This window comes from Vigna angularis, chromosome 1 (assembly GCF_016808095.1).
Source record: "Vigna angularis cultivar LongXiaoDou No.4 chromosome 1, ASM1680809v1, whole genome shotgun sequence".
NCBI classification, from domain to species: Eukaryota; Viridiplantae; Streptophyta; class Magnoliopsida; order Fabales; family Fabaceae; genus Vigna; species Vigna angularis.
The window spans coordinates 11,322,472-11,348,278 of NC_068970.1; the positions used below are offsets into that span (position 1 = coordinate 11,322,472).

Below are 25,807 nucleotides of genomic sequence, written 5' to 3' on the forward strand. Positions count from 1 at the left end.
TGATAAAGAAAAATTAGGTAAAAGATCAATTTTAATACAAGATTGTTCAAGCAGTGAAGGTAAAATTGTATGTATACCTTTGACAAAGAAAAATGAAGAAAAGAAGAGATGAGTTTAAAGAAAAAAGAGGACAAAGTTTAAATAATAGTGTTTGTATTTTTTTTATTTCTATAAAATGGTATTTATGGTAATGAAAATTAAAATAAAAAGGAGTATGAACATTTGTCTCGTATTCGCCTACTTAATAAATTGTAATGATGATTAAAAGTAATTTTTAAACTACAATTCTTAATATAAATTTATCTACTTATATTATCTCCTATTTGCAACATTCATAATTTAACTGTTTGCTAAATATATATATATTAACACTTCATTTTTTTATGAAATTTAGAATTTATAATTGGTTATTTCGGCCTCGTAGATTTAATAATGATACAAAATATATAACAGTAAACAAAAGAATATTGGAGATTAATATAGGATAAATATTTTCGATATTTCGTTTGATTGTTTATAACAAAGGCATAAAATAAAAAGTAGAATGACATGATATGTTTTACACTGTTGATATGCAAAAATAAAATAATTTTAAAATTATATCAAGATGCATTTAAAATTTGTTATTTTATAAAAACAATAATGCTTTTGTTTAATTTAAAATCTCGATATAAAATAATTTATTAATAGATTTCTTATTGTATATTCTCCGTACTAAACAAAATCCTTATAACTTATATAAAAATAAAATAAATTAGATATAAATAAATATTTTACTGCAAATGTATTTAATTTAAACATGACTGAAGAATAATAAAGGTTTTTAGTATGCACCTAATTAGAATATATTTATGAAATTTTGTAATTAACTTTTTTGAATCATTGTTATTTCTAATATATTTTATTACTATGAAAATCAGTATGTAATAGATAAATTATGATCAATAATTTTGAACATTTAATATCATCATTTATATTAATCTCACATTATAATTTTTGTGAGAATTTAGAAAATTACTTAATAGTGTTAATTTTTATTTTAATAATAGTAAAGGATTTAAATTATAAATAAATTTCTAATGATTGAAGTTTATTATATAAAAAATCACCATTTATTTAAAAAGTTTGTCTATAATCACCATTTTAAGTTTTACAAGATCTCATGTGACTTAAAATAATTCAAAGTGAATATTTATTTAGTTGTGATCATAAAGATATACTTAGATATGTTTGTTGTCTATATATATAGTTAGATCATCCTATGAGAAATATAGCAATAAGGAGTAGCTATAAGTTAAATGGTTATTTAATCAAGGTAAAGGAAGCTAGTTTTAAATTTAATTCTTAATAAGGTATGATGAATTGTAATATATGGTGATGATTTATGATGAATATAGTGGTTGAATATGTTTTAGAGTGATAATTGTACATGTTTGAAATAATTAATTGAATTGATGGTTGAGTTGTGAATTTTTTGTGACTTAATTGAACAAGAAATTTTGATTTTAAGTGGGCATGAGGCACTTGATTAAGTTGGTTGACGTGTGATAAGGGGATGTGTTGTATATTGAGTTTGATAATTGAGTTGTGAAGTTGAGAAATAAATATGCGGAGTAATGTTTTAGTTTCTAATGAGTTTATTTTAATTGATCTAGTTGAATTGATGAATGAAATAAGTTGGTTTGTTAGAGGATTAATTAAGTGTGTTTATAAAATGGAATTGTTGAGTGTGTAATATGTTTAGTGTTGTATGATTTATGTAAATATAGGTAAGTATGATTCAATTGGTGTTATAAGGTATTTTGATCTTGTGAATTTGAGTATGAGCTTCTCTATGAGACCTTTGATTGATTAAATTTGTACTTCTTAGGCTAAGACACAGTGGTACTATGATTTTACAAAGTTAATTAAGTGGGGGAATAGCTCAAGAACTCAAATATGATGTTTTCGATTTCGGTATACTCTTAGGTGACGTCGCACCACCATCGAGCACCACTTAGACTAGTGCCACTAACCTGGGGGTGTTGGGTGCCGCTTCTGAAGCACCAAATGCTCTCAAAGCAGTGTCTTCGTATGGGTTGTAGCTTTAGGCACCACTTACCCAATGAGCGCCACACCCTGTTTCCAGCCTTGAGCGAGCAGATTGTGATTCTTGCTTTGTTAATCGTTAGATCGGGCTGAAATTGTGATGGCTGGTCCTTGACATATGAATCTTTACTTTGACTGTTTGGATATTTGATTAGAGGTTTATGGATGAAGTAATGCATATAGGAATTTTGATGTATTTAATGAGAAAAAATTAATTGAATGTTATCTAATAGAAAATAAATAATGAATTATTAATATGTAATTTGAAATAAACAATATGTGTGAATATTTAAAATTTTATGAGACTAGGATGAATGAGTGAAGTAATATATTGTGTTTTAATATTTTTCTTGTGATTGTGTTTTCTATCAAAAGAAAGCACAATACACCAGTTTTTTAGAAACGTGTATGTAATTATCAATATATGTTGTATTATGTGATTCTTGGGATTGATTGTATGATTTTTTGAAAGTTACTTAGTTATTTTTTGAATTTATAGTATAATTTATTTATATTTAATACTTATAAGTTTTAAATTATCTCTAATTTATTATGTTTTTTTTTCTGTGTCTGTTTGTGATTTATTCATTTGCAATAATTATAAGTTATATGTACATAGAGGAAGGAAAAAATATAATAATCGAGAAGTAGTGAGACGGTTGATGGTCAGGTAAAGTTTAATTATCTGTGTAGGTGTATATATATTATATTGTATAACTCTCCCATTTATTGAAAAATAATTATATATTTTATAGAATTTTTCTTGAGTTTAAAGGAGGATTCTAAATACATATTATAGATTTATATGAATAATGTATAGATTAACACCTAAATTGTAATAATCTATTTTATAATACAAATCTACTGATTTGGAATGTTACATTATTAATATAAATTAAATTTGGTATTGTTGAGCAATAATTTTACTATTGTTCCATAATATGGGATTTCCCACTATAGAGGATATGAGCTATTATTTTTTCACTTATTAATTTTTCTCTTTTCTTTATTTATTTTTAACCAATGGAGCATATATTTTTCAAAGAATTAAGAACTTTGTGGTGTGAAGTGAGAGTATATATATTATTCCCAATTAGGTACAGTTATCTTTTTTTTTTAATATTCTTAAGACAATTACTGTTTTATTTTTTCTATCAAGAGACTCTGTCCTGTTTGTTGTGTTTCTTTACTCATTCATTCACGAACACAATTTTATATAAAAAATTTACATTTTATATACAGCTTCGTATATCATATTTTTTAAATGTTGTAAAAATAATGTTTTAATCCCAATCGTACTTCAATGTTTTGAATTATAACATTTTTTAAATATTCAAATAAGTTATCATATATTAAAACGTAACTTTTTGTTTTGAACAAATAAATTAAAGTCATTTTAAAGAAATGTATTTTCAAATATAAAACACGTTATTTTAAAAAAAAAAATTAGTAATATTTAAAATAATGCTTAATATAAATCTTGTTTTGTGCAACGATTGCGGACAAAGTTGAAATTTTTAGCATGCTATTGTTTTATTCTATCTTGTTAAACTTGCCAAATTGATAGGATAGATATGAGATAAGACCAATTGACTAATTGGTCTATTTTTTAAAAATAAAACTTAAAAATGAAAAAATAAATAAAACATTGAATTATATGTTTCATTTGTTTTTTTTTATAGAAATTGTTCCATCATAATTATCTTAATTTCCAAATGACATTCAATTATATTGTTTTTTTATAGTCATCTAGTGAACGTTGTTACAATAGAAGTGGTTCTTGACATTGTTATTTCCAAAAATGACAAATAAGACAAGTTGATATCAATAATACTTTCTTAAACGAATACATTGAAGAAAAAAGTTTATATGAAACAACCTAATTGGTTTGCAAGACTGACATCCACTCTTATTCATCTTGGATTTTCACCACCAAATTTTGATGCTTCTCTCTTTATTCAAATGGCAAACTCTCTTTAGTATGCAATCATAACAATTCCTCACATTAGCTTTTGTTGTCAGACTCCTTTTTTATCATTAGAAAGTAGTAAAGAAAGTTCTCATATACATTATGATTACTTTATAAATAATCTCAAAATCTCAACATAGACTAGATATTTGATTCTTCTAACTTGAAGTCTACCACTAAATTCAGAACCATGACTACTTTTCATACTAAAATATAATAATTAAAGTCTCTCACTGAGCTTCAAATTAAGCTAATCAAACCACTTTTGATGTGGGTGACAACCTAAGGATTTGTGGTTTGTCAATCATAAGAAAAAATCACAGTGATCTCCTAACCAAAGCTTCTTCTAGTGCCACTTTTTCTTTTATCAAGACCCAAATTGAATGTTAGATCTAAAACTACACTCGATTTGAGAGCAAACAAAAAGAATAAATCCACAATTATTAAAAGTAGAAATGGACTTAGTTTCTTAATTATTTTTCGGTTTAGCATTTTAATATAATTCTCCTTTATATATCTCTTCTCATTTTCTTTCCAAATTTTGTAGTGGATTATTCTAAGCTTCTTCCCTTTGATGTGAGAAGAGTGTATTCAATTATGTATCTTTTCTTTTTCTTTCCTTTCTACCCCCATGCTTTAATTTTCTTACCAACATATTAGTTAGACATCATATATATATATAAAAGGAATAATGATAATGTTGTCATCTGATGGTTCCAATGCTCAACATCTTAAGCAACACGCAACCCAAAACCGATATTTTTAAGCTAAAGAAATTTTTCTTTGACACTTTTAAAATCGAATCAAATCTCATTATATTCATAAAGATCAACCCCTTCAACCAACAATATCTTCACTGAGCAAACAATCCAAGAGATTAAAGAATGAAAACCATTCTATATTTACGAAAATAAAAAAGTATTTTGTGCATAAAATTTTTTACCCTTTAAATTTATGCCTTAGGAAAATTGTAAGGAGAGTTTCTTTAAAGTGAACTAATTTTAAAAGAAAATAAAAAACATTAACTTTTATTTATAAAGTTTCAAAATTGATCTTAAACAAAATTCAAGCCTAGTGTAGTTTTGCTTTTTGCTTTTTGCTTTTTTGAAAGTATGCAATAGTAATGTTTTACTTTACCATTAGAAATATCCATCCCATAATGTTTTTCTTTTTTTGAGGGTGAAGTCATTTTCTACTCCAATTCTTGTGCCGGACGTCACATTCCACAAATATATTCACGCCATTGCCCTTCATCATTTCATCCAGCCACTGGCATGCAATGGGATACAGGGAATCAATCATTCATTGTATTCAGGATAAAGATTATGTGTTTTACAATCATACCAAACTCTCCACATAACTTTATCCTGTTCTTGGACCCAACCCAGTCCCGTTATGCGTTATCTTCTTCCTTCTTGCCTCCTCCACTAGCCACCCAAAATATATTCCCTGCAAAAACAAACAATTATTTAATATCAAATCACCAACCATTAAAACAACATAAATATAAATAAACTCATAACGGAAAAACATTAATACGTATAAAAATACGTATTCACTCCAACCAAGAAAACGCACTGAAAAGAGGAGAGAAAACAAGCAGTTTCAAAATAGACCCAGTTGATAAAAAACACAAGGCTGAGACTAAGAAGTGACAAGCGAATACCACGGAAAAGTTTATGACAAACGTCACGTCACGGGAAGTGTTAAAAACTTTTACAAAAAAAAAACAGAATCTATACTGAACCGGAAAAAATAAATTAAAAGACAAAACAGGATTGCTATGAACCAAAGTTTAGACTGGATCCAGTATTCAGTTTCAATTTAGGATTGGTTGTTTGTTTTAAATTTTGAATCAAAACCATTTTCCTCAAAATTAGGTCCAGAAGCTCCACGAATGGCCATCAATGGCTGCAACTGATTAATATAAGTTCTGTATTATGTACACAGATACACACGCACACAGACCAAACACATAATCAATTTTCGTTAGATTTTGAAATCCGTCAGATCCCAAGCCAGCGCGACAGGATCCGTCGCCGCTGCCGTCGTGGCCCGGAATAATGAAGGTAGACAAAACCAAAGCGACGTTCGATTCAAAGGTCCTCTGCTTTGGTCATGACGGAGAGCCTGCTCGGCCTCGGATGAAAGTCTCCACGCCGTCTCTGCTGGTGCGAGGAAGGTCGAATCAACGCTGCGAGAGCTCGTTTGACGAGATCTCCCTCCACTCCGCGAATTCTCACGAGCGAGTTCGTCATCGCCGATCTGCGCGCGTTGAGGCGATTCGGGGAGTACGGCGCCGGCGCGTGGCTCTTCTTGTGCAGACTGCAGCGGAAGGAGCCAGGGTGCGTCGTAGGCGAGCACATGCACGTCCGCTTCGGCTGGTGCGGGTTAATACTCCCCTGTCTGGACGCGGCGGCTCGCGGCGCAACCGCGATGGAGCGGTTCGGAGAGACGGAGCGGTGGTCGAGAGAGAAGCGCACGGAGGGAGCGGAGGAACCGCAGAGGTTGACACGAGTGGGGGAGGAAGAGCGGTTAAAAAAGGTGGTTGAAGGAGAAGAGAAGCTGGAAGTGGAAGATGCAAAACCTGAGGGTGAAGAAGAGGAGGAGGAAGAAGTAGTGTGAGAGCGAAAGTGAGAGTTGTAGAATCTAGGAGTGGATGAGAGGGATCCAATTACTGCGTTTCTTGATTTTCTAGAAGCTGCCGCCATTTTTTCTCTTTCAGAGGAAAGGAAAGTGAAGAAGTGTGGGAGTTTTTTTTTTTTTTTTTCTCCCTAAAGGCCGGGTTCGGCTCTTCGGTTTGGCAAACCTAGCTTTACTCGAGGCATGTATATATAGAATTTTGAAGAAGAGCAATGGGTTTGTTTGGCGTAGGCAAAGATTGACGAAATTTTCAGTTTGGGATGTGAACTTTGGGTAATTGTGTTGTAGTCCCTGATTGTTCTTTTGTTTAGTTGCGCGTGTGGTGGTAAGTGGGGAGATTTTGAATTGAAAAGACAGGAGAAGGATGGAACAGCAAAAGAGAAGAATAGTGTAGAAGAGCGGTTAACCAAAAGTGGTTGGGGTTGGGTTAGTTAACCAAAAGTGTAGAGGAGCCCTCGGAATTGCAATGGAACCGCTTTAAGTTTGAGAAAGCTATGGGCAGCAGTGGGCATAATAATAAAAGACGACAAAAAAATATTGAACCGTTTTAATTCCACTGACACGTCTCCTAATTCTCTATCCTTCTCCCACGTACTTCTCTCACTTGTAAGTCACTAAACTACCCTTCTCATTCTTTTTTTATTCCAACACAATACAACCCTTCTTTTTTCCTTTACTAGTATTTTGATCTGTCGTTGCCAACGCCTCTATCATTTTTGAAACCACCAAAATTTATTTTTATTATCATTCAAAATAAATATGATTTCAAATAAGAGATATTAACTTAACAGTTCATTTGATATAAGTGTATTGCAATTTTAAAATTTATATAAATATTATTTTCAATATTTTATTATTTAATTTATTATAGTTTATTAATTTATTAATAATGTCGGTATTTAATTATTTATTATTTTATGTAATATTTTAAAATTTATTATTATGTGGAATTTGTTAAGAAATATTGACAAAGTTCATAAAAAACCTTCATTTTACAATTTTTTTTATTTTGAATTTTAAATGCAAATTCTGTTATTACGGTATTTTGTAATTTGTAAATTTGGTTATTATATTTTAAATTTTAAATTTCTCGTTGATAATATGAATTTAAATTTTAGAAAAAAAAAATAAAATAGTTAGTTATATTTAATTAAGAGTAATTATTAATAAAAAATATTCTTTAATTATTTGAAGAATATTAACAAAGAATTAATTAAAGAAGATTAAGGAAAATTAAACTTTTATTAAAATAAACAGCAGCACAAAAATATCATAATGGTAACATTTATTATTAGAAAGTTTATTTTTTAATGACATTTTAATGTAAATATTTGATAAGACTTTATAGAAATTTTAAAAAATAATTTATAATCTGATACACTTTTAAAAATTAATAACTATCTATTTAAGTTAATCTTAATGTACGTCAATTATCACTATATGATAATACTATTACTCGAATTGCAATTTTGTATACTATACCAAGTAGAAAACTTTGATTTGTTCCCAAATATGGATGTCTCTTTGACCCCTATTTTGATCAAAATGAATATTATTTAGCATCATAAAGTACCATTTTTGGATTTGATGTTGTGTATTATTTTTGTTCCTTATTTTTATATGTTTTAAAGATTACCATTCGTAATAGATTACTATTATAACTTTTTATTATAATAAATTTATTATCTCTTTGTGTAAATTATTTAGAAGTTATTAATTGTAAGGACTAAAATATAATAGAAAAAAAAATACCAAGATGTTATCGAAATTCTAAAACCAAAAATGAAGATGTATATTGTTTTTTCTAAAATCGAGACAGATAAATAGGAAAAAAGTGTGAGGAGATTAATAAACAAATTATTCCTTTTTTTTTTCTTTCTATTATTGTTGTATTTTTAAAACATTTTTTTTGTTTATATTTGATTGGTACTTTTAAAGTTTAAAATAAAATTAAACATTTTTTGTTGTCGGTACTTTATTTTTCATATATAAGTTTTAATTGGTTTATAAGTAATTTTTACTTAATAGGTTGGGGCTGCTACTGTTATAATTAAGTAGATAAGAAACAATCCCATCATGATTCTTATTATAGAGTGATTAAGTCATTTTGTAACGGAATTATTAATAATCTCTAAGTCCATCTATATAGATTTAGAAAAAGATACTTAATGGAAATTTCAAAAAGTGTTCTCTTACCAAAAATTAAGGGTTCAACAGAATCCAAAAGGAAAATAGGTGAATAAGTTGTTTTTTTATATTTAAGATTTTCTCCTAAAAAAAATCTAAAGAAAATTTATTTATGAACACAAGACAACTTTAATATGAGAAAACTGTTCTAACACACTTAAATTTTGAACTAAAACATTTTAAAAATAAAAAAATATTTAATAGTTCTTTTTCTCTCTATATATCTATAACAATAATTGAATGATTTTTCTCTGCTTAATTTTTTCTTAATATGATCCTTTTTGCTATATCAGATTAGGATTATAGTCATTTAAAAGATGACGAGCCGATATATGTTAATACAATCATTTACTTATTTTATATTTTTATTTTTCAATCTCAAGAACAAAATAAGAAAAATATCATTAATATGATGTAACAAAAATACAACATCGAGTCTTTTAGAAAAATATAGAAATCACGTTTAGTTAAATATAAATAAAAAATTACATAATTACTATAAATATAGGAAAAAAAATACTATTGAATCAATACAAAATGTAAAATATTTTATATAAAAAGAATTGTTTATGAAGTGCTATAAATTTGTGTGGCTTTTCCAAAAGAATAACGTCGTTAAAAAAAATAAATGAAATCAAACTTTTTCTACTTGTGTGATTTGATTTTTATCTATATTTATATTTGTAAACTAGCCACTAAACAGTTTTTATTAGTTTAGGGTCCGAAAAAAAAATCTATGGTATACATTTTTAACGTCCTAAAAAAATTAATGTTATTTTTCTATTTTTGCATTGCAAAATTGAATAATGTTAAGATGATAATCTTAGGAATAAAATTGCACTTGGTTTCCGAACATTCTTCACAAGAAGTACATGTTATTTTGTGTATCGGCTTTCATGAATCTTAGGAGCCGCATGAATTTTGTCTATCATGCTTTGAATGATTATTTATGCTGCGTTTATTCATTTTGAATTCCAATAAGAAAAATAAAAACATTGATTTATAACATCGTCCTTCATTCTTTATTCATTAATATTCGTCATTACGATGTTTTTCGGTAACCATGATCATTTAAGAGAGTTTATGATTGATTCATAGTATACTCTTTCAGGTTTATATATATATATATATATATATATATATATATATATATATATATATATATATATATATATATATATATATTTTTTTTTTTTTTTTCTTTTTGTATTTCTACGCAATTAAATAATTAATTACTCTATAACATTATAGGCGTACGGAGCCAAAGTTTTACTTAGCAGAGAGCAAGCCGAACAAGGAGAGGAAAAGTTGCTAATTAAGGATGTTACGTTTGTAGATATCCTTATTCCTAAAAATCTACATCACTGTCTTGATTTTCTTTAGTGAAATTTCATCTATTTTAAATGGCCATCTTGTGTGGAGTTCTGAATTTTGGATCGAATCGAACTTCCAAGAATTAATTCGACCGATCGAAATAGCCATATGTTTGAAGAATCCTTAGCACATAAACCAAACTAGAGGACCCTCTCTAGGCAAAATCAAACCTCATCCACTAAAATAGGGTTTTGATATAATAGTTGACACATGGGTCATGGGTACTCTTATTTATGAATGTTGTTGATCACTATGCAAATTGCTGAAAGCCATGTTGGAGTTGGCTAAAGAGGGAGAAATTATATATATTCATATATCAACTCTAGCCAGCTGCATCACACTTCCTTCCACTCATATCTTGTGCCCTATTCTTCATTTTGGAACATTCTCAAATAAAAACCAAACAAAAATACTATATAAAAACGACAACTCCTGAATACCGAGGCCTCCTATTAATGTGGTTGGCTTTCAACAGTCACATTACGCCTTTATTAGCCAAACAACCAAGATAAAAAATTAGGTCAGTTTTTAGTTTTGAGTATGAAAATGCCGTGAAACAAAACATTATAAAATAAAACACATGTTACGTGATATGTTCAAAGACGTCATACACTCGTACAAGACATAATATAGTTAATGGTTTAATTTAAAAGGAAATTAAACTATTAATAATATTATTATTTAAGCACTTTCTTATCCAGAAATTTTAAAAATTCAAACACGATTCGTTGGACATGTCCAAGATCATTTAATCGTGTGATAAATGAGACGCTTTAATTATCTTCCGTGTTCGAATTGGGAAATAAGATTAGTGTTATTCTACTTTGATATAGACATCGAGAAACGTAGTGAATTATGAAAAACAAAAACCATTATCTTAAACAACACGATCTGTAACAGTGAGAGAGGGTCAACGCTTATATGAAAACACACAGTATTATCGATCTACGGCATCCGTGACACTGCAAATCTTCATCATTCGTGTTGTTATAGTATTTTACCAGAACACACTTCAAACCGTGTGCTTTCGCAAATCAGTGTTGGTACCATGTCAAACATTTACTTCACTAGTGTTACATTTTGAAGAATTTTCCTTAATTATGTAAAAGGTTATTTGATGAGACATTCGATTCTATCATGTCTTTTCACTCCAAAAGTATATGGTACGGGGAAGACAAAGTCGCGAAACCCATCTTGTTTGTCTGAAGGAAGCATGAAATGAAAGAATGCTTATGAATTGTTCAATACAACATTGATTAACGCGTAGAAATGTCTACAAGAATTACCAGCAAGCACGGATTAATTCAACGAATCAGAAGGCAGAGATTTGAGTTTTGTGTAAGATTCGCAGCATTAGTATGAACATGCACCATCACTGCTCATTAATAGTTACGCGTAGTAAATTAGAAAAATGTAGCATCGATGTTTTGGAGATGATTTCGCTTTAATAATTTTTTTTCATTGCCTTGTTTATGTAAATCGTATAATTATTATATTAAGATATTGTGTGGTGGCTAATTGATAAGAAGAATTTTGAAATGTTGGAAAGAAGGTTGAAATGATAAACGAGATAGAATCGTGTGGTTTTGTTTTCAACAATGGTGGCGTGGAGTGGCAGAAGCAAGAAATTGGGAACTTCTTGGGTCCAATTATTGGCGTAAAGAGATATGTTGCGGCTAGCAGTTATCTTTTCCCAGCTCTCAAGGTCAACTTGCTTCGGCTTATCCTACTCATTTTTCAATTTTTTTTTTCTTTCATTATAATTTTACACGCACTTTTACATTAATTTAACACAAATTATAAAATAAAATAATTATAAAAGTATAAATTTTTATATTATCTAAAAAAATAATATCAAATAAATGTAAAAAATTTAGGTTAGTAAAATAATAATTATTCTTTCATCTGTAATAAACTTTCATATATATTTTTAGTTTTAGAAATCTCACTTGACTCTTTTTTTTCATCTTCCCCATTTCTCTTTTTCTTAACTTCTTTAGAAATTGGAATATAAAATTTAATTCTACTTGTTTTTTCATAAAAAAAAACAAATAGTTAGTGCATTATAACTAATGAAAAATAATTAAGCAAATTAATAATATTATTATTAAATTTAGAAGTACGTGTAAAATTAAATTATTTAATTAAATGACATTTTTTTATCGCTTTGGTGGTATCAATTTTTCGTTTATAAATTTACGTGTTGATCACGGTCAAGATGTGAAAGAAAGATAATTATTAAAATAAATAATTATTTTTAGTTTAAAATTATTTCAATACCTTCGTTCACCGCTTTCCTACACTCTTGTACCCATTAATTGAACTTATTTCTCAACCACCAGTCTAATCAAGTTAATATACTTTAATTGTCTAACTATGAAACTTGTTGAAACATTTGAAAGTCTCTCATTCCAGTTAAAAAAAGGTTAAAAAAATGTCCTTTTCATTTTACAATGACTCTTTTATACACTAAAGATGTTGAATGTGTTTTCTACGTGTACTAATATTTTAACCTGTATATAATAAATGAACTAATTTACATTACTTAACTTGGATGTTCTCAATCGAGTGTTAAAATCAAACCTCGTTTCCCTAAACAAAACCTCCTTTTACCCTACTCATTCACAATCTCAGTTATATATGGAAATTTATTTCAAATGGAAATAAATTATCACTCAGTGCAAGTTGGAATAGATATTTTATATATATAATAGTTATATACCAAAGTCCTTGATCTTATCTAATTTTTGTAAAAAACAATGGCCTGCATCTGCTTCTGTTTGATTTAGATGTGAATATATTTGGATTTAACGACCGTCCCTAGAAGTGACGTCTATTCTGTGTGGAAGAAAGTGAATTAGGTTTCAAGTTTCTCACCAATAATGTTAGCTCATCAGTCCAATTTAATATACTAATTATGATCTTATCCACCATCACATTACCAACATAAACATATTCAATATTAAAATAAAATCTGTAGTCAATGTTGCTGTTGTGTTCTGTTTCTTTATGCTCTGCTTTCGTTTTTGTTTTCTTAACTAGGATTCTTCGTTTATTGAATGAGAGTGAGATTTCTGAGGGAAAGGATTCTTATTACCACATCCAATTCTTTCACAATTAAAATCAAAACTTAAAATAATTTAAATATTTATTTTTCTCATTGAAAAATCGTGATAAATAAAATTTTAAATTAAATAATACTTTAAATTTACTAATATTTTAAATTTACGATGAGAAGCAGAAGAAAATAAAAAGAATGATATTATTATGTGCAAGTTGATAACAGAAAATCTAGTAGAGTATTGCTTCCGTTACAAAGAGAACAGAGAATAAAGAATGTGGTATATACAGTTACATAAATTACAGAATCACAGACGACAGGACGACCAAAACCTTCATTAAAAATGTTACATATCCGTCAGAGGAAACCGAAACGGGAGCAATGTGATCAGCTAACCGCAACCGCAGCGGTGTCGGCGTTCATGAGGGAAAACCTAGTTGGCCTTGGTTGGAAACTCTTCCTCTTGTGAAGGTCGTGGCTGGAGGGCCTAAGCATTTGCAACAGAACAGCCTTCAAGGAGTTGGCTTTTGCAGCCATGGAAAGGTCCCAATGGTTAGGGGTCCGAGGCAAGGATCGAGCCATGGCTCGGGGTGGCTTCTTGTGCTTGGTGCAGCGGAAGGAGCCAGGGTGCGTGGAGGGTGAGCAGGAGCAGGTGCGCGTGATCTGGTTGGGGTGGGAATGTTGGGACCTTGATGATGATGATGATGATGATGATGATGATGATGATGATGATGATGATGATGATGATGTGAAGACAGTCTTTGATGCCATTGAAGAAAGGGAAGAAAAAAGAAAGAAAGTTAGGAATGGTTTTAAGGGCAGAGAAAGAGGGAGAGTGATTTATGGCCTTGTGTTTGGGTGGAGATTCTTCTCCTTCACCACTTTTATAGGGCAACCACTCTCCTTGGAAGGACAATTCGGTCTTTCTCTCTACCTTCTCTTCTCATGCAACCATTCTTCCTCATCAATGTTTAAATCATATTACAAGGTTAAGGTGGTTGTAAATTACAACCTTATCAAATGTAATTACAACTATGGATATGTCTTCATCTCAGATCATTCTGTAATATTTTGTTACATAACAAAATATTATTAACAAGTTTCAATGTTCAGCCAACCGATTTCATTTCTCATATTTTTGGTAGACAATTATTTTTATACAGTTTAAAGAATTAAAATTTAACGAGATATTATTTTTAATGGCTTATCATGAAAGTTGCTGTTTTAAATAAATAAATAGTATATTGAATTGTATTACCGCATAATAAAATGTAGTTTATAAGAGAGATATTTTTGGAAGGAGAAATTAGTGTTTGTGGTGGGTTGAAGAAGTCGTTGATTAGTACAGCAGGAGTCTGGAAGCAATGGTGGATGGTCCAATCATTAAGTATGCTGAGTCAATTTAAAGGACCTTTTGGTCAAATTAAGTGGACCGGTCTTCTTTCTTGCAGGAGAAGATGAAGAACCGGTCCAAATAATTTCCGCAACTTTATACTGTTTTTACCTATTTTTTTTGTAACCGGGACAAGACTAATACTGTAAGTGTTTTTTTAGAATGGAATCAAAATATTGCCCTAATGTTTTCATCGATGTTTGGTGTGATTTTTTTTTTTAAATATTAAAAATTTAGAACTGAATACAAAAATATACTTTTATAGATGACACCATTTACGTGATCAAGGGTCCTTTCTATTAATTTGATGGAAGATATTATATTACTTTTTTAAAAAAAATAAGACCCTGAAAGGAAATTGGAAAAAAAAATGAGATGAAAAGAATATTTAATCAAAGTGTTATAAGGATAAATATTGTTCTTTAAGTAAAGGAAAGTCATTATAGAGGTTCAAAGAAAACAAGACAATTCGTCTTTTATTACATCTTTTTTAACTTGTAGGCCAATCAAGATTCAAGATAAAATCATCGTTGGACCAAGCCCATACTACTTCAAAAAGAAGTGGGGCTTTCCTTCCTGCAACCCCCTTCTTCCTTTCTGTACCTCCATAAACTTATAACTCCCCAACTACCCCTACTTACCTCGTATTATTTTTGGGATTGGGTGTTTTGAAAAGTATTTTTATTGGAAATATTTTTCGAAATATCCAATCTAAAATATGTGTTTTAGATATTTTAAAATGAATATTTTGAAAATATTTTTGGATCATAAATGTAATATTTCAATTTTAACAGCTTATTATTGATAAAACAAGGCCATATAAAATTGATAAAACAAAATGTATTTGTCTCAACTTATAAATATTTATAAATATAGTATTAATATAATTATCTAGAAAAAAGTAACTACCATAATAAATATATTTAAAATAGTTAAAGATAACTAGTAAACAACTTACAAAACATTTTATAACATCACTTTTTTTCCACCAAATATGCTTTAACATTTATCTCTCATCTCCTCACACCAATAAAGTGATCATTACAAAAGAAAAAATAACACACTAAAAACAACAAAAGAAATAAGAAAATAAGCTTACACATAAAAAAAATTTCATAAATAATTTAATACATCAAATATTAGTTTAACATTTATAAAATTTTATAACTCATATAAACCTATAACTAATTGACTTTGAACTGTACTATTGATAAAGTTACAAAATCAACTACTTTAATATTTCCACTACTATAACTTATTTAAACATTGAGATAATATTATTATTTAAGAAATATGTGTATTTTGGTTATTATTTAATAAGATAATAATAAAATTTATTTTAATCTTTCTATTTAAGGGTAATATTAGAATTCGTTTTTTCTAAAATTTTATATATTTTATTTTAAATTTTAATAATACATAAAATATATCTTCAAGAAAAAAATATATATTTCTTTTTTTTAATTACATGTGGTTGTCAACCACGTGTTTTCACTTTTTAATAATGTTAACATAGACATTAGACACATTATTTAAAAGTTAACAGAATGTTAGTTTTGAAAAATGTATTACATACATTATTATAATATAAAGATGAATTCCATTTTTGTACTAAAATATACTTAATTCAATAATTTTGAATTAGTTGCGAAAACAATATATTTCTGAATCTAGAAATGTTTATTCCATAGTATTTAAAAAAAAAAAAAATCTTCCCAAGTGGGGAAAGCAGAAATGCATGAAATCCTCTGGGTGCTACCAATTGATAAAGTCTAACCTTTTCACGCTTTCTAGATAAAATGAGCATAAGATAGTAATATACACAAATTTCCAGAAAAGATGTTTGTGTTTCAAAATAAAAATCTTGAAATCTGATTTTGATGGTGAATTATTTGGCTACACTTTTGAGTAATTGAACTTGTGTGCTTAGAGTTTCAAACGTATTAAAGAAAAAGCATAAGCCCATCTAAAATATATTCTTACCATCAACAATATTGGAATAAAGAAAAAGGGAAATACTCTTACTTTATACTGTGTTTTAAGATATAAACTTGTTATAGTTTTTTTTTTAATTTCCTTTTATGTACGAAAACAAACTTATAGCGTATAAAAATCTTTAAAAATCAAAACATTTTAAATCATGTTATGATAAAAAAGGCGATTTTTTTTTGGTTTAAGAGTAATCCATTGCTGAATGACATAAAATAAAAGTGGTATAGATATGGAAAACAATAGTTAGTTGTATACAAAATTAAATAAATTATAAATAGAATTGTGAAAACGAGTAACTTGACTTGACCCGACTCAGTCCATAACAGATTGGTCATGAACCAATCCAATACAACTCACTTGTTAGTAAGTTGAAAATTTTTTAACTTGATCTGACTTATCACGGGTTAGGGGTTGGTGAGTTAAACGAGATTGACTCACTGATTCACTTAATTATAAGTTTTTTTTAAAATAAAAAAATTATAATTTTTTAAATTCAAATCTAAATAAATTTTACCATGTTAAACTCCAAAGACAATTCAAAATAAAAAAAATATCATATAATCAAATCTAATCCAAAAATAAGTACAAAAGACGACAAATAAGTTTTTAATATTAGAATCTTAAATAGATAAATTTATAATATTTTTTTCTATAATAAATAATTAAATTAAATTAGGTGAGTTGGTTAACCAACGGATTAAATCCGGATGTATCGAGTTCTAAATGAATCGGATTAAAAATTATCTCACATAAAAAAATTATATTTTTTTCAAGCATGTGAAAGGTCAAGTTTGTTCACATATTAGAACTCATTTTGACAACACTAATTCTAAAAAAAAAAAACAAGAGATAATATAAAAATATTCATAACTAATATTAATGATAAATAACAAACTCCTCCTTCCGTGCTATATGTATATATTTCTTTCGTTCATATATCTTTATTTTAAATTATTATAATATTTATAATTTAATTAATAAAAAAAATTATCTTTATTGTTTTTTTTCTTTAGTTTTGTTTTATTTGAAAATATATTTCTTTGATTTATTATAATTTTTTTATTCTTTCTTTAAATGTTGTGTAAGTTGTTTAATATCCACAAAATTCATTCAAATCTATATTTTTTCTTATCATAATCTTAATTAAATATTTTTTTTTATGAATTTTGTTGAAGTGTTATGTCATAAAATACAAACATCAATTTCATCATTTCATTAAGTCGAATAATTTTTATATATATTGAGTTATTTCTACTTTTTTTAATATTTTAATTTATTGTTTATTTTTTTCACATGTAAGTATTTAATGTTTGCATTTTTAAATGTCCAATGATATAAACCCATAAAATATTTTTGTTCTTTTTTTACGTAAAATCCTTGATAGTATCATGTTTCTTTTGTTTTTGTTTTGCTTGTTTATTTTATAAAAAGTTATTTAATTACTATTTGAAAGTGTAACAGAGTGATTGTGAGTATGAACACAAGTACACCTTTATTATCCTATGGGTATGTGAATGAACATAAACTTTTATTTCGGAAATTAGGATGGAATAAACAAACCTACACTTGCCCCACCCATTGGCATAAGTAACAATCAATTATTCATCCGTCCTAACTAAATGTAAATTAATCGTGCTATACCAAAAGTTCAAAAAATCTATTCTTTAATTTTAATTTTATAGTTAACAACGTGATTGATGACAATTCATCGTGGCTAAAATGAATTTCAATTAATGAAGTTGTTTATACTTAACTCTATATTATGTTTAAAATATTTGGCTTGATCTTAATATGTGACTTATGGTTATATTGCATTACAATGTGGGTTTATTCAAGTATGTCTTACACTACATTCATGAATTTACAATAATTTCCTATAAAAGGAAAATTTCAAAGATTTATCAATGAAAAATCAAGGAACTAGATGGTGATACGAGGAATGAACAATAATTGAAGGAAATAATGATTTTGAATTTTAGTTTAAGAAAACAATTAAAGACATTTAAATGTTTGGGATGGAGAACTTTAGTTTACATAGACAAGTGACAAAGAGGAATTACATGTGGAGTAATGTGAATCTGATCGCACATAGTAACATTAGGAGACAACAATACGAAGTAGGTTATGCGAGCCAGTCCGCTAGAAAAAGTGTGGGGGCAATATAGATACTTTACCCCACTAACTCACTTACGATGTGTTCACTCTGCCTGATTTATTGCGCGAAGGGATTTACAAGTGTGGATTTGCGAGTGTCCAATGTCTTTGTTTCCATGGATTTGTGAGAGAGTGGGTTTGCAGTAGCCAAAGTGGGGGAATTGTGGGGATAAATTGGTTTTTTACCATAATATCTTTGTCGATGTAGGAGATTATTCGAGGTGTTGGAGCTAGGGCTAAGCAATGGTAGGGTTGGCTCGTATTCAGGCCCAACATGATCAATCCAACACAATTCAAATTTAATATTTCAAATTCATACTCGACCGTTTAACAATTTGAGTTAATCAAATTCTGGTAATTTCGAATATGGTTAACTATGGATGGATATGGGCTACTCAAATTTAACATGTACTTTCAATATCACAAAAATCACCAAAAATTTTCTCAATGACCACATCAATGCATTATCAATACCAAAACAATTATCCTACTTCAATTCCACTAACTTACAATCTGAATTTCAAATTCCATAGCCTTTGGTTTAAGATTGAAATCGCAAAAACGAAAAAACTCCAAATAAAAAAAATGTTGGGCAAGAATGGAAATGAAGAATCCTTAATAAGAATCATGAGAAAAAGTAAAAGGGAGGAGTTTAATTTTCTACGATTTAATAAGTTAGAAATTTTACGAAATGAAGTTGCAACTGAAAATGGAGATTTTGCATGTGGCTTGATATCCATATTTGATGGGCCTTCGCCATGGGACAATTGATGCCACTTTCAACAATTATTGAACAATTGCCCACTGGAATTGAACTCATGACCTTGGCTTTGATACCAATTATTGACAATTGATGCCATGTTTTCTAGCACTTTAATGTAGTCAACATGGTCATCATATACATCACCTAAAAGTTCACACGACCAGTTTTGAGGGACATATTTCACGCATTTTATAAGAACTTTGAGATATAGATGAATTTCAATTTCGCATGTAAGTACAGAGACTAAATACATAGCTAGTCCTAAATTTTAACTATAAGTGCAAAACAATAATATTACATTTTAATCTATTAAAAAAATTTATTTATCGTATTAGTCAAATCATTCACAAACTTCATCTCTAAATTCAGTCACTTTCAACTCCAAATCCCTTGAAAGAAGCAACATGAACTTTGCCATCAAATCCACTTAAATTAGTTTAGTGACTTTCTTCTAAATTTATCTTTAGATAGAAAAACATGCTTAAGTTTATCTCGAATAACTAGTAATTCACATAACTATTGAGAAATCGAACACGTTAACCGCATAAAAAAAATTATCATGTTTTAATCTTTAAGTTAAACATAAATATTTTATTTTATTTCGTTTTGTTAAATATATATATATATATATATATATATATATATATATATATATATATATATATATATATATATTGGCATGTATTTAACATTGATTATAACTTTTTTTATAGCGTAGACAATAATTTATTTTTATGTTTCTTTATTCATAGAAAAAATTAGCTTTCATATTTATAAATCATTTATATCATGAATTTTAATTTTGTGTTTATTTAGTTTATTCTAATTTTAATATCATTGATAACATTATATAATAAAGTAAGAAGTGTTAAAATAAAATTGTTGTTTAAACATTTATATAATTTTTTTTTAATATTTTGTTTATATTAGTTTATCCGTAGACCAATTATTATGCTAAATAATAATTGATTGATGTGGTATGTATCTTTGTTGACGTAGAATACTTGATGCAAATTAAGTATGTAAGTATCTTTCTTTATACACTAATTCTTAAATAACTAATTAGCATAAAAAAAATATTCAAATTCACATTTTGTAGGTTGAAAATAATTAATGTAAAACTAATACACATTAGTTTCATCTATTGATATATAAAGATAACTTAACAAAAAGAGAAAAAGAGAGATTCTTACGATATAAAAAAGAAGAAAATGGAAAAGGAATCTGTATGCGACATAACAGCAATCTTTGCAACTATTTATTGTAGTTTTTAACATATATACAACTATGTTTCTATAGCAGTCATCATTATATAGTTTCCCATATTTATAAAACTGTAACCTTTATGTTTTTACGATGCTTATTTTTATCATGCATTATCGAAATGTAATGATGACATTTAATATTTTTCAACTACTATCTAAAATAAAACTTTGGAGAAATTATATAAAATATTTTTAAAGCTGTCCACAAGAGAAAAAAATTAACATTTTAATGGGTGAAAATGAGTTCACTACGAGTTGATTTATAATTTTTTTCTTATATAATTTTTTTTTTATCTTTAACTACTGCGGAAACTACTTGAAAAAGTTAAATTTATTTTGTTTTTATAAATTTGTTTTGACATGCCGTATTGATTTCAATTATTGTTTGTTAAACTTTCGTTCATTATAACTTAAATCACAAAAAAAAATAAAAATCATCTTTAAGAAAAGGTCTCAATTAAATAAAATAAGTTAATTAAAATTAATTTATTTGTTTTAATCTATCATATATAATTTTTTTTGTACACGAGTCTGCAAAATTTCTGTTCCACTCGAATATTTTTTTTTTCTGAAATAGCAACTGCTGTGTCTGACTAAAGAACACCATTGTTGTGAAGAAACATCCACTGCTCTCTGACAAAGAAGAGCGAAGATATCAAAGAGAGCATTACTGCTGCAGAAACCAGAACTGATCCCAAATAAACCTGTTCACAATATCTTCGCAGAGGTGGACAATAATGGGTGCTAATGTCCTTGAACGTTCTCCGAACAAAATTGCAGTCAACTAAGTCAGCAATAAATGGCCCATACTCAAATAAACCGTACGTCACATTCACTGCATCTCCCAGTTTCGTGTAAATGCTCTGTGTCAAACGACCTGCACTCGTACATTTTTCACTCGACGAAACCTGGCACGTAAAGTTTTTCCAAACCTGAAAATTCCAACATGCTGTAAAATATATGCCTTCAATTCCAAGATGCTGTAAAATATATGAATGAATGTTTTGGAATGGTCCATACCTGGATGGCGTTTTGGAATGTGACTTCCCCTGAAGAGCAGTTGCGACTTGTTAGGTCTGAATTAAATGGATTGCAGAGAAGAGGGACGAGGGGGCCTGATTGAGTATTTGAGTTGGTGAAGTTGGAAATGACTTTGTCAAATGCTTCAACGATTTTATATGTGAGGATCTTGCTTTTTAAATATGTTTCCAGAACAGCTTTTTTCTCCACGCATGGAAAAATGTCATCCAGTGCAGTGTGGGCGGTGGGGTTCACAACCCATTCATCCATCGCAACACATGTATCTCCAGTCACACTGTTAGAAAAAAAAAAAACATATATGCATTCTTGGCGGTTTCTTTTTTCTATCAAATACATGCATGAGAAATATTAAAGGAGTATAATCCTTTAACTAATGTATTTTTGTTGGTTGAACTATATTAAAAGTCATAAAATTTGATTTATCAGTCTCACAAGTTCATGAGGAGAAACTTACTTATGAACAAAAATAAATGCAGCACAAAGTACCAAGGTAGAAGTGACAAGAATCCATCCAATAACTACCAAGCTGCAGCCACAAGAAAACATTGTTTATTGAACAGAAACTTCAAAGACAAATCCACCAGTGATTTAAGCATCCAGAAGAAAAATAAATTGATTCAACTTACGAGTACACTGGACACTTCCACGCAAGTAAACAAAAGACTGCATGCACACGAAACCCAAATGAGATCCTATATAATCTGATAAACACTTAGCATATGGTCCAGAAAAGAATAAGACAAATTCAAACATACAGAGCCGGAGAAATGCAACAAAGAACAAAACAACAGCAACGATAACGAGAGCCAGTCTTCTGCAGATGATCACAACAAATATCGATGATTAGAAAAAGAAATATTTCAAAAAACCAAATGAAATCTTAGTTTATGTACTTACACTACATCTATGGCTTTGCGTATGGTCTTTGAGTTAGCGCTAACTTTGTTGGAGAGAGTATCAGCAGCACGGTCTATTTTTAATTTGATGTCATCAAGGTCCGGTCCAAGATCTATGTCTAGTGGCAGAGGAGGCTCCCTCACAACGCGCTTAGCCGAATCGAAATAATTTGATATGGTGTTGAGGTTTTCAGCCACGAATTGTGCCTGATTTAAAACGTAATCAAGTGTCTCGGAAGTGCTTCCATCAATATTCCCCTGACCAGAGTACAACTGAGCACATCCACCTCTAAGCGTAAACAATTAATGTGCTTAATCAGAGACACATCAAGACTTATATATTTGTTCTAAGAGAGATATATAACAGCAATTTTCAGTATTAATTGAAATCCATAGAGAACTAAAAAATTAGAAAAAACAAAAGAGTGATCGAAAGAAAAGGGAGCTATATACATTGTGATAATGGTGCTGAGTATAAGCAAGAACAACGAAAAATAATGGACAATTTTGGAATAGTCGCTTGGTTCTCCTCCGTTGCAACAGCAGCAACAAGCACAGCCGATAAGTAAAACAACTCCAAAAATCACGAACCAGGCTGCAGCCACAACGAAAAAAGGAAACGCAGTAGACATAACTGACTGCACCTCCCAAGAACAATTCCACGTTAGCAAATTAAATTATGCATCAATTTCTGTCAATTAAGAAAACGAGAAAATAAAAAATGTGAAATATTTTTTTTACGCAACAATAACAAATATGTGAATCAATTTTAGTAAAATTATCCCAGCCTCATTGAATACATTTTTTATATGCTGTAAATACAAAATATCATGTATGTACTTATTTAAGGACAAATTAAACCTAACACTGCATCAAAAAATTTGAAGCTTCAATCAATTTGAAACTTTTTAATGATTAAAATGGCAATTATTTTGAAACTTAGTATTTGTATTTCAAGAAAAACAAGAAAGAAAAGACAATTCTTATATGTGCTTCTCAATCAAAATGAAGGATCACTTATATAAAGCTCAACTTTAAAATCAAGTTCTCATTGGAAATTCCAAATTGAATAAGAAAATTGTACAAAAAAATATGGTTACATTTTAATTCTACGATTTCCAAGAAAAAATCCATAATCCGCAACTCAAAATTTTCAAACCTTTTGATTAAGTGAAAATTATCTCAAGGTAATCCAAAATAATCACAATATAGCACTAATTAAGTGTTATACACTCTTTCTATAAATTGAAAAACTTGAAATGACCAATAGGAGCTTGAACGCGTCATTGAGTAGTGAAGCATGAACAACACGTGGCGAAAGCGCGTGACGCAAACACCAGTCAAGATGAAACTAATTGGAGAGCTTGGTTAGAGTTATCAATGGTGGAATGTAGTAATTGCAGTGCAAGAAGAAGAGATAACCTTTATATAATACGCGTTGCTGATATTCCAGCCACCTTTGTAAAGGGTAAAACCGTTAAACCAATCTTGCCGGCGAGTTCTCTCCTTAGCAAGCACCAGAGTCCCATTCCTCGGACTTGCACCTTCGGCCGTTGATCTCCTGGCCGTCCATGGCGGCACCACCAACACCTTCTCATACCGCTGGTTAACATCTTCAAGGCAATCTGAAAAGAGTAAGAATCTTGAATTGACATATAATGAAAATAATAGCAGAATAAGATTTTAAAGAAAGAAGAAAAAGAACCTGAAGGTGTTGCTGTAGAAGCCGAAAAGAGAAAGAGAAAGAGGCAGAAGAAGAGAAAGAAGAAAGAGTGATTAGAGTTTGATGTGAAGCCGAGCATGACTGTAAAGAGATTAATGTTATGGCTATGGCGATGGCGTGCATGTGTGTGGCTTCTTCTACTCAAAGGCATTGCTGAAGCTGTTATCAAAACCAAAACCCCACTACATTTTTTTCTCTTTTATTTATACAATCTATTTATCATTTCTTTTCACCATTTTTTTTTTGGAAATAGGAAAGAATTTCCTTTAAGCTAAATAAGCAAAGAAACAAAAATGTAAAAGAATAGAATACAAATTACCAAATAGTAATTAATATTATCTTTCACTTAAAAAAGTTTTAAAAAAAATGCAAGCAAATTTAGTGTTTTAATTTGCTCTCACAATAATTAATGAATGTGTGAAAATAAATGTTGTATATTTATTAAAAATATAAGAGGTTATTGTAGTAAAATTATATAAAAGATATATATTTACAATAATTAATTAAGTCTTAAGTTGTTAATAAATTTGGGTAGGTTTGTTTAATTTTTATTAATTTTGTGGTTTTTTAATTGAGTTTTGTACTTTAATTTTTGTGTGAGTGAGACTATGGTTATTTCATTCAGTTGTCTATTTAGTTGTAACTACAAGTTAGTTTATAATTTTATATTTTAAAATGTATAAACTTTTTAATACTAAATTATAATATTTTATTAAAAATTTCAATAAACATATTTAAATTTCATAAGAAATTAAGATTTGATTAATTTTATTTATAATAACTAGTGAAAAAACGTGATCACTTTTTTATCATAGTAAAAAATAATATAATTATTATTCTTATTATTATAATTATAAAATAAAATATAAATAATTTATATAATTTTATTATAAATATTTTTACTTATTTTATAGGTATTTTTTTAGTTAAAAAGTGATTAAATTTAAAAACAGTCAAATGGAGAAAAAATTAGTTAAATTTAAAAAATAATTACTTAAAAGATAAAATTGTAAAAATAATTATTACTTTTTCATTTATATTTTAAGAAGATTTTCCAATCATTAATATATATGTGTGTATATATATATATATATATATATATATATATTAGTTTAAATAAAATAATTGCAATTTTCAAGTTTGATGTATAGCAAACTCAACAACAGTAATGTGATGAAGAGTTGACATTTTCAGTATATTTCAATTAGTATAGCAATCCGTTGAGTAAGAGGTCCACTAGGTTCACATGTTAACTCAC

General features: G+C 28.5%; 3 protein-coding genes across 3 annotated transcripts; all 3 read right to left on the reverse strand.

Annotated features, from left to right (window-relative positions):
- Nucleotides 1-5,056: 5,056 nt before the first annotated feature.
- On the reverse strand, nt 5,057-7,061 carry LOC108321126 (uncharacterized). The gene has a single exon (XM_017552776.2). The coding sequence runs from the start codon at nt 6,766-6,768 to the stop codon at nt 6,154-6,156; it is 615 nt and encodes a 204-aa protein (XP_017408265.2). The 5' UTR covers nt 6,769-7,061; the 3' UTR covers nt 5,057-6,153.
- A 6,442-nt stretch (nt 7,062-13,503) lies between these two features.
- Nucleotides 13,504-14,358, reverse strand: LOC108338793 (uncharacterized). Its single transcript, XM_017575826.2, has one exon. The coding sequence runs from the start codon at nt 14,091-14,093 to the stop codon at nt 13,710-13,712; it is 384 nt and encodes a 127-aa protein (XP_017431315.1). The 5' UTR covers nt 14,094-14,358; the 3' UTR covers nt 13,504-13,709.
- Nucleotides 14,359-21,360: 7,002 nt separating this feature from the next.
- On the reverse strand, nt 21,361-24,719 carry LOC108338925 (uncharacterized). The gene is made up of 9 exons (XM_017576003.2): nt 24,532-24,719; nt 24,249-24,451; nt 23,280-23,464; nt 22,828-23,115; nt 22,686-22,744; nt 22,557-22,593; nt 22,385-22,456; nt 21,910-22,204; nt 21,361-21,821 (listed from the first exon to the last, which is right to left on the reverse strand). Exons 1-9 carry the CDS (start codon nt 24,698-24,700, stop codon nt 21,483-21,485), a joined length of 1,647 nt encoding a protein of 548 aa, XP_017431492.1. The 5' UTR covers nt 24,701-24,719; the 3' UTR covers nt 21,361-21,482.
- Nucleotides 24,720-25,807: the final 1,088 nt, after the last annotated feature.